This window comes from Strongyloides ratti, assembly GCF_001040885.1.
Source record: "Strongyloides ratti genome assembly S_ratti_ED321, chromosome : 1".
NCBI lineage: Eukaryota > Metazoa > Nematoda > Chromadorea > Rhabditida > Strongyloididae > Strongyloides > Strongyloides ratti.
In genome coordinates, this window is record NC_037307.1 from 9070043 (window position 1) to 9083984 (window position 13942).

The 13942-nt window shown below is 21.2% G+C and overlaps 2 protein-coding genes across 2 annotated transcripts; one reads left to right on the plus strand and one right to left on the minus strand.

The window, feature by feature from the left end:
* Positions 1 to 6035: 6035 nt before the first annotated feature.
* On the plus strand, positions 6036 to 7187 carry SRAE_1000283300 (Villin headpiece domain-containing protein; the record flags this gene model as incomplete). The annotated part of the gene is made up of 1 exon (XM_024649956.1): positions 6036 to 7187. One exon carries the CDS (start codon positions 6036 to 6038, stop codon positions 7185 to 7187), a length of 1152 nt encoding a protein of 383 aa, XP_024503781.1.
* Positions 7188 to 8738: 1551 nt separating this feature from the next.
* On the minus strand, positions 8739 to 11871 carry SRAE_1000283400 (Putative polypeptide N-acetylgalactosaminyltransferase 9; the record flags this gene model as incomplete). Its single annotated transcript, XM_024649957.1, has 6 exons — positions 8739 to 8963; positions 9006 to 9074; positions 9537 to 9653; positions 9712 to 9807; positions 10156 to 11601; positions 11749 to 11871. The coding sequence occupies 6 exons, from the start codon at positions 11869 to 11871 to the stop codon at positions 8739 to 8741; spliced, it is 2076 nt and encodes a 691-aa protein (XP_024503782.1).
* Between the last annotated feature and the right edge of the window lie 2071 nt (positions 11872 to 13942).

Consider the following 13942-nt stretch of genomic DNA (forward strand, 5'->3'; position numbering starts at 1 on the left):
AAAATGATTAATCGTATTTCTAATATATTTTTCCTTTTTTTAAGAGGATTATTAATAAAGATAAAAATTGTTTTTTTTTTGTTATTGGTTACAGATACATTCAATTTATAATGAAAATGTTTAATATAAATTAAAATGGTAGAATTTGAAAATAATTAAATGTATTTTATTTTTATGGTAAGATTAGATTTTTATACAATGATAATATAAAACATTTTATAAAATAAAATAAAATTAAGTTCAACATGTTTTATTGAATAATTAAAATAAATAATTGATTTTTCTAATTTGAAGTACAAAATTATGAAAGAATGAAAAAATATTTTTAAAAGTATATTTGACTGGAGGAATAATAAATGTCTCGCGCTTTCTTTGACCTTAAAGAAAAAAACACTTAATGTATTCATTGTAAAGGAAATATTGTGTTATGTGTTGATTTTATATATATAATTCTAAATTAGAAGCATACCGAAGTTTACTTTTTATTAATATTAACACATTTTATATTGTTTATTTAATTTATATTATATTTAATTCTTATTGATAAGTATTATGATTTATTTCTTTGTAATAGAATAATAAGAATCAACTGTTAAAATGTACAATAGATATTAACATTATTACTTTTAGTTAAATACAATGTAAAGAAAAAAAAAATAATCTTCTATCTTACAATATATAATTTTTTTGTAAAGAGGTTTTTGTTTAAAACAACTTTTTTCTTCTCTTTTCTATATATTTTGTTATTGCTCAAAAGAGGTTTTATCCTATTTTTATTATTTTAAATAAATAATTTTTAATATATCTAATTTAGAAATTATTATATTTTTATAGTATTTTAATTAAAATATGGATAAACAAAGAAAATTAATTTTTTTTTGTAAGTAACTATAATAATATACCATTGATCTATTTTATTTTTAACTAATATTTATAAATGTTAAAAAATATTTTTTTATTTTTCAATTTAGATAGTTAAAAATTATTGCCTGAGATAATATGAAAAAATAAATATAAATATTTTTTTGTAAAAATAATTTATATAATATTGAACTTGTTTTAATCTTTGATTAATTTATAATATTCTATTGAAACAAATGCTTTTATATGATATTGTCAATTTTTGTCTTCAAAATATATTAAAATTTCTACTTAATCTATTATTATTATTATTATTATTATTTGATAAATATGATAAACAAAATAATAATAATAATATAAATGTCAAAATATTTTAATTATATTTATCTTTTGTTATAATAATTATTTTTATATTGAGACTAATTTTATACTTTATTCTTTTATAAATATTAGCTATATCTATAACAAAATTTGCACTATTTTTGATAGGTTTTCATGACTATTAAAGTTATATTGTCATATATACAAAAGAGAGGTAACGTTATAAATTTAGTTAGTAAATAGAATTTTCTCATTAAATATAGTTTAGTAAATATAAAATTTTATCTTTATTTTTAAATATAATATATATTATCAATATTCATGAGATTGATTATTTATTAATAGGATGAATATATAGGCAAATGTCTAAATAACTTTTGTAAATCAATTGTATAATATAATAATTTTGTCTTTTTTATCTATCGTTAATTTATATTATAAAAAAAAAGAAAGAAAGATGTTTTTTTTTTGATGAAACTGATAGTCTAATTATTTTTATAATTACTTTTGTCATTCTAAAATGTTTCATTTAACTTTTTATGTCATTTATTTATATTAATTAAATCGTACTTTTAAATTATATATTTTTTTGTTTTGTTTAAAAAAAAACTTACATATTTTTAAACTAGCTTTTCAGAAATCAGGTTACATCTAATTATTTTAGGATAATAAAAAAAAAATATTTAAAACTTTTTAAAATAATAGTAAATATATGAAATGTTTTTAATTGATAGTAACTATGTATAGAATAATAAGAAATATACTATATTTCCTAAAAATATTCTTTGATTACATTAAGTAAAAATATAGTATGATAATATATATAATTTTTATAGTATCTTTACTTTGAAGTAGAATTTTTATGAAAGCTTGTTAGTGTTATTAAGTATATATGTTTGCTAATATTATGATTATACAAATATAAAAGTTATATATTTAAGATGATACAAAATATTTTTTAAAAAAATTTATGATACGATGAAATGTTTTGTAATAAATGATTATATTTATTGATAATATAATGATATATTTTTTTTATAATATGTTTCTATTTGTTGTTGTTTTTTTTTGATATCATAACTAATTTTTATCCTCCTTCAAATAAAAATTTTGTTTAATGTTTTATTAAAATGTAAAAATTAAAAAAAAAAAAATAATATTTTATAAATTAGTTATAAAATTATAAAATAATATTATATATAAAAAGTTTAAATAAGATTATATATATATATATTAATAAAATATAAAAAAGAATGTAATAAGTAAAATGAAAGAATTTTAAAATGATATATAAAAGAAAAATTAATAGTATACAAATAATATAATAATAGTTATTATAATATTTATAATATTTTCTAAGCCTATAAGGAAATTATGTATTAGATAGTATAAAATTGTAAGAATATCTGAAGATACTTCAAATTATCATTCATTTTATTGTCCTACATTATTATATATATTGATAAAACTTAAAATTTTATAATATAAATTAAGGCGAGAATCTTTATAATATTGTAGATATACATATATGTATATTATATATATATACTCGATAAAATATTATTAATTTATTAAGAAGATATATCTATTGAGAAGTGAAGAATTTTTCAATATATTATTACTGATTGAAGATTCTTTTTGAACCATCTTTCACTTTATACATATGAACTTTTATGGTAATAAAAAGTCCAAAAATGTAGAATAAGAATTATTCTTAGAAAAAGATAGAAATATGACCTTGGCTATAATAGATAAAAACAATGTGTTTGTTGATTATTTTTAGACTACAATTACTTGATAACATAACAGTTCTCGAAAATTTAAAAATGACGACAATCTGCCAACATTCATTTCTATACATATTGTATGTATACTTATATCTGACAATTGTTATGTGTTAAGAAGAAGGATGACGATATGTTTTGATGAAACATCCTTCTCTCATCAAATCATTTAATAATAATAATATTATAATGATAAGTTTACTTTAACATTGAAGAATATAGTTATGATAGGTATTGAAAAAAGCCTCATTTAACTGTCAAAAAGTTGAATTAGTTATGATTAAAAAGAACAACAAATAATGAGTAACTATTTTTTTGATTTTGATTAGAAAAAAAAAATTTTTTTTAATGATATAAATATAAATATTATTTTTTGATAAAACTGTATTTGAAATTACGAAGAATATGAAAAGACAAAAATTGAATAATATATAAAAAAAATTTTTTTCATAAAAACAATTATTTAGTTAAATTTTTTTATTTATATAGAAAAAAAAAGTTGATTATATTTTTATTTTGTCATATGATTCATAAAATTTTATTTTACTTAAGGGTTATAATAATTCGGCCATGATAAGATTATATAAAATTGTATTAATAATTTATATCTTATACATTTAATCTACTTTTCCAGATTTAAATTATAAAATTTGATTCATTTATTATTGTATAAAATTACTGATTATTATCTTTGATAAAGTATTGAGAATACAAAAATACAGTAAAGGATAATTCATCACCTGCAGGTAAATTGAAATTTATTTTATGAGTTTATATAAATGGGTGTTTTTAAGTACACACAAAAGTATGAAATATAATACTTTTGAAGATAGAACATCATCTCCAATAAGTAGTAGTAGTAGTAATTATCAACATAAAAATAAGGTATCTAATACTAATATATTGGAAAAGAGGAGGTTCAATGATCATTTATGGTTAAAACATACTTCATATCAAAATATTGAAAATTTGAAGGATATTAATAATATTAAAAATATTAAATCATCTACTTCAACAAATTTTATTGAAGAAAAAGTAAGTTAATTTAATTAATTTAATTTATATGTTTCAATTTTGTAGGTTTTTAATACATCACCATCTGAAAATTCTCCACCAAAAAAGAAGACATTTAAAATGTTATCTGAAAGAATTAATCTTCTTAATAATTGTCAAAATAAATGGAACTCAAGAATTGATAATAATAAAAATAATGAACTTTCACAATTAAAAAATATGGGGTCCATTATTAGTCATAGACGGGAAGCTTTATTACAGGTTAGTTTAAAAATATATATTATTGAATTTATTAATCTTTTTTCTCTGACATTAATAGTATTATGTTTATTTCTTTATGACAATTTAATGTTAAAATATAATATATATATATTATTTGTTATAGGCTTCCGATGATTGGAAAAATAGGGTAAATAAGGACGTCAATTCAAAAGCTGTATTTAGTATGTCTAAAACTAATATTACAACTAAACCAAATGTTATAACAAGTAACAACAAAATGTATGGTGGACAAAAATCTTATATTTTAAGTGAAAGTGTTAAAGAAAAAGTTAATAATAGAGATGATGGAAAAGAGGAAGACAAAAATAGAAGTATTGTTAATATAAATGGAACTCAGAGTCATACTACTAAGTCTAAAGTTACTTCTTCCAATCAACCAATGCAGTATAAATTGCCTATTATGGATAGAAATATTAGTAATGAGATAAAAATTTTAGATGTTCCTGAAAAAATAATATTTGATGAAAATAATATTAACAATAGAAAATTATTAGGCCGTTGTCCTATACCAAAAGGGCCTCCAAGAAGAAAACCTACTGCAATTGGTGGACGAGTTATTCCTTCACAAAGTATTGATAAAAAAAGTCAACAAAATATTTTAAATGAGGAAAAAATTAATTCATCAATTAATAATCTACTAACACTTCTTAATACTGATAAAGAAATATGTGAAGAGATTGAATATTGTAGGGAAAATGAGAAACAAAAATCTAAATTACCTTTAGTTACTTCAAAATATGATGTACCAGAAGATTTTGATATAATGGCTGCTGGTGCAGCAATAAAATTAAAAAAAACTACAAAAAAATCATCTTTTCCTGATGTTATGTTAATAAAAATTCAAGGAACAAAATATATTACTGCTCGCCTTGTACCACCACACTATTCAGAGATTCATAAATCTGCAACCTTTCTCCTTATTACAGAAAATCGTTTATTTTTATTTAAAGGTTCTAATAGTAATGTTCTTGAACGTACTAAGGTAAGTTTTAAGATAAATGATATGTTAATTATGTTATTTTTAAATAATAGGCAGCACAAATGATATCAGATATCATTGCAAATAATGAACTTAATTGTAATATTTCACAAATTGATATTGCTGAAGAACATGAAAATTCATTTTGGAGTTTATTAAAAGGAAAAGGTGATTTTAAAAAAGAACCCCCTATTGAAATAGAAAATGATGAAGAAATAGTAAAAAAAAATATTTTTTATGAAATAACTGATACCGGTAAAATAATCCTGCTTTCAGAAAATATTATTCCTAAAAAATGTTTATTAGATAATAACAAATTAATTATATGTGACTTTGATAATGAATTATACTTATGGATAGGAAAAAATAATAGTAAAATATATGTAAAAAGTGCTATGAAAATGTTAAATAAGATAAAAAATTATAAAATTGCTTCTGACTTATTTTTTGAAAGACCTGATTGGATGATAATTCGTAAAGTTACATCAGGATTGCAAGATTGTTTATTTAATGGAAAATTTATTGATTTCAAGGAACCTTCTTTACAAATAAAAAAAACAAATCAAATATTTAAAGAGGAAAAGAAAAAAATTAAACCAAAAATATTTTTACTACCATCAAATGAAAGAAAACCTAATGAGGATGATGAGACATTAGCTGAAAGAATAGGAAAAAATTTAACAGAATATCCTTTAAAAGAACATGTTTTAATATTAGAAGATACAGAATTAAAATGGAATGATAAAAATTTATTTACAGAAAGTTTACGTTTTTTTAAATTAAAAGGTGATAAAATGAAAGAAATTGAAAAAGAAAATGAGAAATATATTTTTGAAGATAATCAATGTTATATTATTCAATGGAAATATCGAATTCAAAGAGAAGGAATTAGAAAATTAAATGGTAATGAGTGTGAAGATAAAGAAACCGGTAGACAAAGACAGGTTTATTTTTATTGGATTGGTAGATATTGTAAAAAGAAGGAACAAGGATTATGTGCATTAGCTTTAAGAAAAATTGATAATGAAAGAATTGCTCATGTTAGAATAGAACAAGGTAAAGAAATACCAATGTTTAGAAGTTTATTTTGTGGAAGGTTAATGATTGTATCGGGAAATGAGGAGAAAGATGAAAATTGTCCTAAGGGTGGTAAAACTTTGTATATTGTTAGAGGTGGACCAGAACCTGAGACAATGGTTGGAGAACAAATATATTCACCATTTATTTTGAATCATCAAACATGTTACTTAGAAAAAGATAATCAATCAGTAAGAATATTGAAAGGTCAATTAGCTTCAAAAACTATAGTTAATGGGGCAGAAAATTTAGCAAAAACTTTAGGATCAGAAAAAACTTCTATATGTTCTATAAATTCAACAACTTTTGATAGTCGTTCACCGGAACTATTTGAAGAAGCACCAAGAATGTTTAGAATATTTGATAAAGATGCTGAAGAATGTTATTCTGTTCATACAAAAAAAGGAAATAATTTATTTACTTTTGAACAAGATGATTTATGTGATACAATGTTAATAGATCAAGGAAAAACATTATGGGTTTGGAGTTTTACTTATATTACAACATTTGCATTACAAGTAGCTAAATCATATTGGAAAAATCGTGAAGGAAAAATAATTGTTCTCCATAGAGGTAAAGAAACAGAATCATTTAAAGCCTTATTTCCTGTATGGAAAGACTATGAAGATTGTAATGAACAATTACCAAATGAAAATGAATTATCAATTTTGTTAATGGAAAGGACAAGTAAAAGAAGTTTAAAAGAAATTCAAGAACGTCAATTACCCCAAGGATGTGATTTATCTTGCTTAGAAAAATATTTGTCAGATTGTGATTTTGAAAAAGTTTTCAAAATGTCAAGAGAGAAGTTTAATTCTCTACAAAGATGGAAACAAATTGAGTTAAAAAAATCAGTCAATTTGTTTTAAAAAAAAAATAAATATTTTAATTATAATTTAAAATTTTTGTATAAATGTATTATAAAAATGTGTTATCTTAAATAAAGTATATTTATATAGTAATTAATTTTTTTAATTATTATGATAATAATTTTTTTTGAAATTTACGAGATTTGTAGAAAAACAAACTAGTCTTAAAAATAGAATAAAATATATATAATAGCTTATGATATGATAAAAGTTTCAAAAATTGTGGCACCTTTGCAACTGATATACGTATATAGTCATCATATTTCTAAAAAAAAACTTTTTTTTTGAATTAAAGAATAAAAGTATACTCATTCGATAGCCCTTGAAAAAAGATGAATTTTGAATATAATCAAGGCTATATAGAAATTGAAACTTCAGGAGTTGTGAGCAATCAAAGTTTGAGGCGAAAGTGGGGAATATTTTTTGCAAAAAATCGCCTTTCGCGAATAAAACAAGATTTTTAAAATTAATTTAACAATTCTAGATCAATTTTTTGCGAGAAATTCATTGAAAGTACTTCCAACTTCATAAATCTTTTCTATCTCGAGATATGATAAGAAATGTAATCAAAAAAAGTTTTTAAAAATTTTTTCATAACTTATGTAAATGAGCTCGTAGAAACATGAAACTTGATGCGCTGGACTTCTATCATGATTTTAGATATAGTCTACCTTCAACAAATTTCTAACTGTTCTTGAGATATCATTTGGGATATTTTTGGGCGCGAGACCTTTTGTCATCATTTTTTTTTTACCGCAAAAAGTGGTTAAATATATAAAAAAATTTTTAAAGGTAAACCTTAATATGTAAAACTGAATAAAAGTCGATTACAAAAAACTATTTTTTTTATCTTTATTTGAAGTTGATATGTAATAAAAAGTAAAAATTTTCTAAAATAATTATTGTTCTTTTATTTTCTAACAAATTAGCCAAAACTTATTACTCTCAAATGATACTAGTGTCAATATAGTTCTTTTCAAAGGTTAATTTAGAGTTTTTTTTTAAATTTTCTAACATCATTTTAACATTTTTTTCAGAGTTTAAAAATTGATAAAGAATGTTTACACTTCCAAATTGTTTTTAACACTTTTACATATGTATTTATCTAAAAATTATAAAACATATTAACATGTTATTTAATCTTTTAATTTTATATCCTTTGTTTATTTTATTCTGTAATTTTGAAACTTTTATTATGACAGACAAAAATTTGATAAGAATATGTCAATTTTAATGTTTTTTATACAAAGAGTTTCTAAGTTGTTTAATTGTCATATTATTATATAATTATAAATTGACACAAAAGTAACACAATCATTTACTTGACTTGATATTTTTGTTTTCATAAAATTTATCATATTCATTAAGTAAAATTAAAAAAAAAAAAAGTGTATTATTAGATAAAACGATAAAATTTGAAACATGTACAAAAAAAATATATAAATAGCTTATCTATAAATAATAACACAATAAATAAAAGTATCGTTATGGTCAAATAAAATATACTTAACATATTTTTTTACATGCTTTATTAGTTGTAAAAAGCATTAATTAAATTTTAATGTATCCCGATTCTATGGCTTTTGTGTGATTATAATTTTGGAATCTCCATTGTTGATAAACATCTTTAGTATCACATTTTGCCATGAAAAGTTTTATAGTATCCTTTTTCATTGAAAGACATTTTTTTGATACAAAATGTTTCAGTTGTTTTAACTGAGAACTATATACCCATTGTTGATTACCTTTCGATCCATGGCAAGGATATATCATTATCTTAAATAATTGATTAAATATTATCTTACATGTAAAAATTACCTGTTTTCCATCATAATCTATACAACTTTCATCACGTCGTATTTCACCAGTATTTGATAACATCCAATACTAAAATTAAAGTTATAAAAAAGAATTAAAATATTATTTTTTTATTAAAGCTATTCTGTAATAATAGCTTTTCATTATAATGAATGGATGATAACAAATCTTCAAACCTGTTTTCTGTGTAGTTTTTTGCATTTAGATAATAACAATTTTTTTGCTTTTCGCCTAAGGACTGTTAAACATTTTTTGGTTTTTTTAGTTTTTTCTTTTTGAAAGATAAAAATCTAGTAAATAAAAAAAAGTATTATCTTATCATTTGTGAAAAGAAAATATTTGATTAAAAAATTATACCAATAAAATATGCTATAGATAGGTTAAATTTTTAAAAAAAGAACAAAATAAAACTTTGCTAAAATTGTTAATTTTTTTTTTAGAATTTGCGAAATAAAAAAATACAGTCCCCATTGCGAAAGCCAAAAAATAAACAAATGCCCGAATTAAACTATTTAAAAATTTTTTATGCACCTGATTTCCTCCTTGTAAATGACATCTATATGGTTTAACTTCTTCTCCAGAGACTTCATCCCCGACAGAAGCATCAACACACATATTGTAATCATCCAAAGTAGCCAAATTACGAATCTGAAATAAATATAAATTAAATATACAGTACCTGATTTCCTCCTTGTTTATGGCATACATACAAAGAAACTGGCTTTTTTTTCTCTCTTTTTTTAAATGCACAATCGATACAATATTGAGAATAACTATCAAATGGATTAGCTAAGTTTCGAATCTAAGAAAGCGAAGTAAATATCAAACAAGTTTAAATTTAAATATCAATAAGTATATAAGTATATTTAATTAAAAGTTAGATTCAAAAAAAAAAAACTAATTTTTAAAACAAAGAAAGTTATTAAAATACCCTTTAAATTAATAATATATTAATAGTTATTTTTTGATTAAATAATTAATATTAATATAATAAAAAAAATTATTGTCATTGAGACATTAAAATAAAGCTTTCAGTAATTTGTAAGTACCATTAAATTAAAGTAGGATATTTTGTAGGGAAAAAAATGTTAAAAAAAAAGTAAGGGTAAAAAAATTCATAAAATGTAAAAAAATGAAAGATTAAATTTACCTCTCCTTTAGCAATAGCATCTCCAGGAATAAATAATTCAGGAAAAATGTTAGTAAGATACCATTTGAACGATTTACAGTTAAGACGTTTACGAAGAGCTATACGATCAGAAATATCACCAAACTCTCCTAATTTATGATTAATACGTTCATAGTAATATTCTTTATACTCATCTAACCATACTTCAGCAAGGCGTACAGAATTTTTTTTAAGAACATTAACACCTGTTCTCCATTTGTATGGCGATTTCTTTCTAAAAATATGACCTACATGTGAACAACTCACAATTAGTAATTCACCACCACACATCCAAATTTTAAATGATATTTCAAGATTTTCACCACCCCAAATATCAAAACCAGGATCATAAGCACCAAGATATTCAAAATATGATTTGTCAATTGAAAACAAACCACCAGCCATGGTAGGTGAACGAACTGGATCAGTTGGTTTTCTACCTACTTTATCTCTTGCTGGAATTGGATGCCAATTAAATTGAAGACCCCAATCAAAACCACCAACATTAGTATGAGCTGCTTTAGAATAATGATAGGTAAAATCTTCATCATCAATTACATCAATAACAGGACAAACAACAGTTGATTTATTTTTAGCAATTAATGTAAGAAGTGGCTCCAACCATCTTTCCATACATTCAATATGTGAATCAAGGAATGTTAAAACTTTTCCTGTTGCAATTTTGGCACCCTCTAATCTTGCACGAATAAGCCCAACACGATCTGGAAGTCTAAGAATTTTAACTTTAGGATATTGACTCATATAATCATCTAGTTGTTTTTTTAGATGTTGCATATTTGAAAAATCATCAACTAATATAATTTCTTTTATTAAATGTTCTGGTGACCTGTCCAAAATTGAATGAACAGAACGTAATAATACAGACCATGCTTCATTATGGAAACACATAATTATAGAAGTTTCAGGGAGATCCGGTTCAAATACTGCTGTCTTACACTCTTCATCAATATCAGTTGGTAAAGATCTATGAATAGAAATCATATCAGAAGCATACTGATTAAAGGCATTATTTTTAAAACCAGTTTCAAATAGTACTAATTCATCTTTACTTAATAAAGTTTTATTAATTTTGACACCTTTCCCGTTTTCACCAGCCTGATTAGGATCACCTTTCTTATAAATTGGTGAATCTGGATCGGGTACTAAGCTTTTTGGAGGTGGTATAAAACCATCATTTTTATGTTGCTCTTCTTCTGTTTCTTCTTTATCATCACCACTATCTTTTTTTTCAGTTTTTTCATCTTTATCATAAATTTTCTCTTCCTCTAATTCATCTTCTTTAATTTTTTTTTTTTGCTTTAATTTTTTTTCTTCCAATTCCTCAGTTTCTTCCTTATCAACATGATCTTTTAGTTCTTTGTCAACTGCTGCTTTTAAAATAGCACCACGGGGACCTAATGCATCAATCTATCAAAAAAAAAATATATATATAAATATTATGAATTAAAAATATTTAAATGTCATTATAAAATAAGCTATAAAAATATTTTTTTATTATATTATAAAAATTATGTTAAAAAAAAATGATAATTTTTTTTTTCGTTAAAAACATACCTTATCTTGTAGACTACCCGTTGAACTAGTACTATTATTATAGATATATAAAGTTGCTAACCAAAAAATACCAACAAAAATAAATAATTTAACTAAATATGACCTCCGCCTGAGTAACCACATAATTTGGAGAGGTTTACCTAAAAAAAAATAAAAAATAAAAAATTATAATATAAAATCAGGTTAAGACAAAATTTTAATATTATTAAAATAAACATATTATAATGATAGGAAAAATAAAAAATTATTAAAACCAAATGTTTTCAATAAAAGTAACATTGTTACCTTTTATAACAAAGAAGAATATAAGAAAAATGAGAATAAGCAAATGAATAAAAATTGTGGTTTTAAATGTTTCCTAAACATTTATTGAAATGCATAAAATATTTTAGAAAATACAATTAGATAACATATGGCATAAATTAAAGTAAAAAATATTGTATTTATAAAGATAGATTAGTAAAAATTATATAGTTCATTTTTTTTTAAATTATAAAAAAAAAATTATACATATCAGGATAGGAGAATATTTAATTAATGAAAAAAAAAATGAAATAAAAATATTTTTTTTTATTATTATGCATATATATATAATAATAAAACAAGAATATAAAATTATATTAAGTATTATTTAAATTGAGGTCAAGTAATAGTGATTAAAATTAGTTTTTAAATATATTAAATCATCTTCTCATTAATTTTTTTTTTTTTTATTATTTAATTGTTATTGAAAAGAAAAAATTTTAAAAAAAAAAGATAACTAATTTAGTATTGGTAATTGGTATATTAATTAATTGTAAAAAAAAAAGTGGTATTATTTGAAAATAGAATTATTTACTATAATTGAAGAAGCAAAATCACATATTCCAATTTTTATAAACTTTATCATAAAATAATCATTTTTAAAATATATATTTGAGAGTAATGAATAAAATATTAATTTATATAATCAAGAACGGCTGAATAAATAAAAAATGACTAAATTGAATATAGCTAGGTAAATATAGTGTTAGTGAGATTATTTAAAACAAAATATTATATACAAATACAATAGGCATTGAATATAAATTTGAAGTTAAATAAAAAAGCTATAAATATTAAAGGTAGGAAGCTTTTAAAACATGTTATTATATAATTGTTTTTTGTTTAAAAACATATATCATTAGATAAATTTATGGTTGAGTATTTATTTCAGGATAGAATAAAATGACATTGAAAAAAAAATTAAAAAAGATGTTAGTATAGTTAATATTTTATAAAAGAATTAACAAAAAAGATATTTCTAGGATAAAAGGAAATAATTATTATTTTTTTTTTTAAATTATTAGTATTTGCATTTTTAAAATTTAAATAAAAAGTACTATGCTGTATGAGCATGTGTATGAAAATAAAAGTAAAAACAAACTTGACAATAAAATGTATCCAAAAAATGCAACGTGGCCATTGTTTCTTATAATTTATTATTATTCTTTAAATATAAAATAAACAAAGAGTATTGTATTTGATGGGAACAAAGTTGAAAACGATTTATTTTAGATGTTTCTACAAATGTTTCATCACCGTACATTTTAATAATAAATGGCTATTTCGTAATATAACAAGTGTTAAAACATTTAAAAGGCCAATGTAGATGACTAGTTTTGATAAACATTCTTTTGTTTATTGCTATATAAAAGATTGGTAAAATTTTATATTCACTAATAATAAAAAAGTGAAACAATTATAATGGACTTTTTGTATATGTATTAGTATATATCTTGTAATAAATAAATAAATGGTATCAGATTTTTATTATTATATACAATAACCAAATGTTGATATATATATTTATAATCATTAATAAATGAGAAAAGCTACAAAAAGTTTGTTTAATGAAATTGTTAACACTATCGTGTAACAAAATCTAAAATAAATTATATTTAATTATAACAAATTTTAATAAACTTTAATAAATGATAACATAAATATTTTATCAGTCCTATATATATATATATATATATAAAATTTTTAATTATAACAGTAAAAAAATTTATATTTTTCCAAGTATAATTAAAATGACTACTTTTAAATTTTAATTTAATAATAAGAAAAGTTAAAAATAGTATTTAAATAAGTTGAAAAAATTACTTTCATCGATTTGTTAATTTAATCACAATGGGGCACCTATATATATATATTGTAGATATTTATTAAC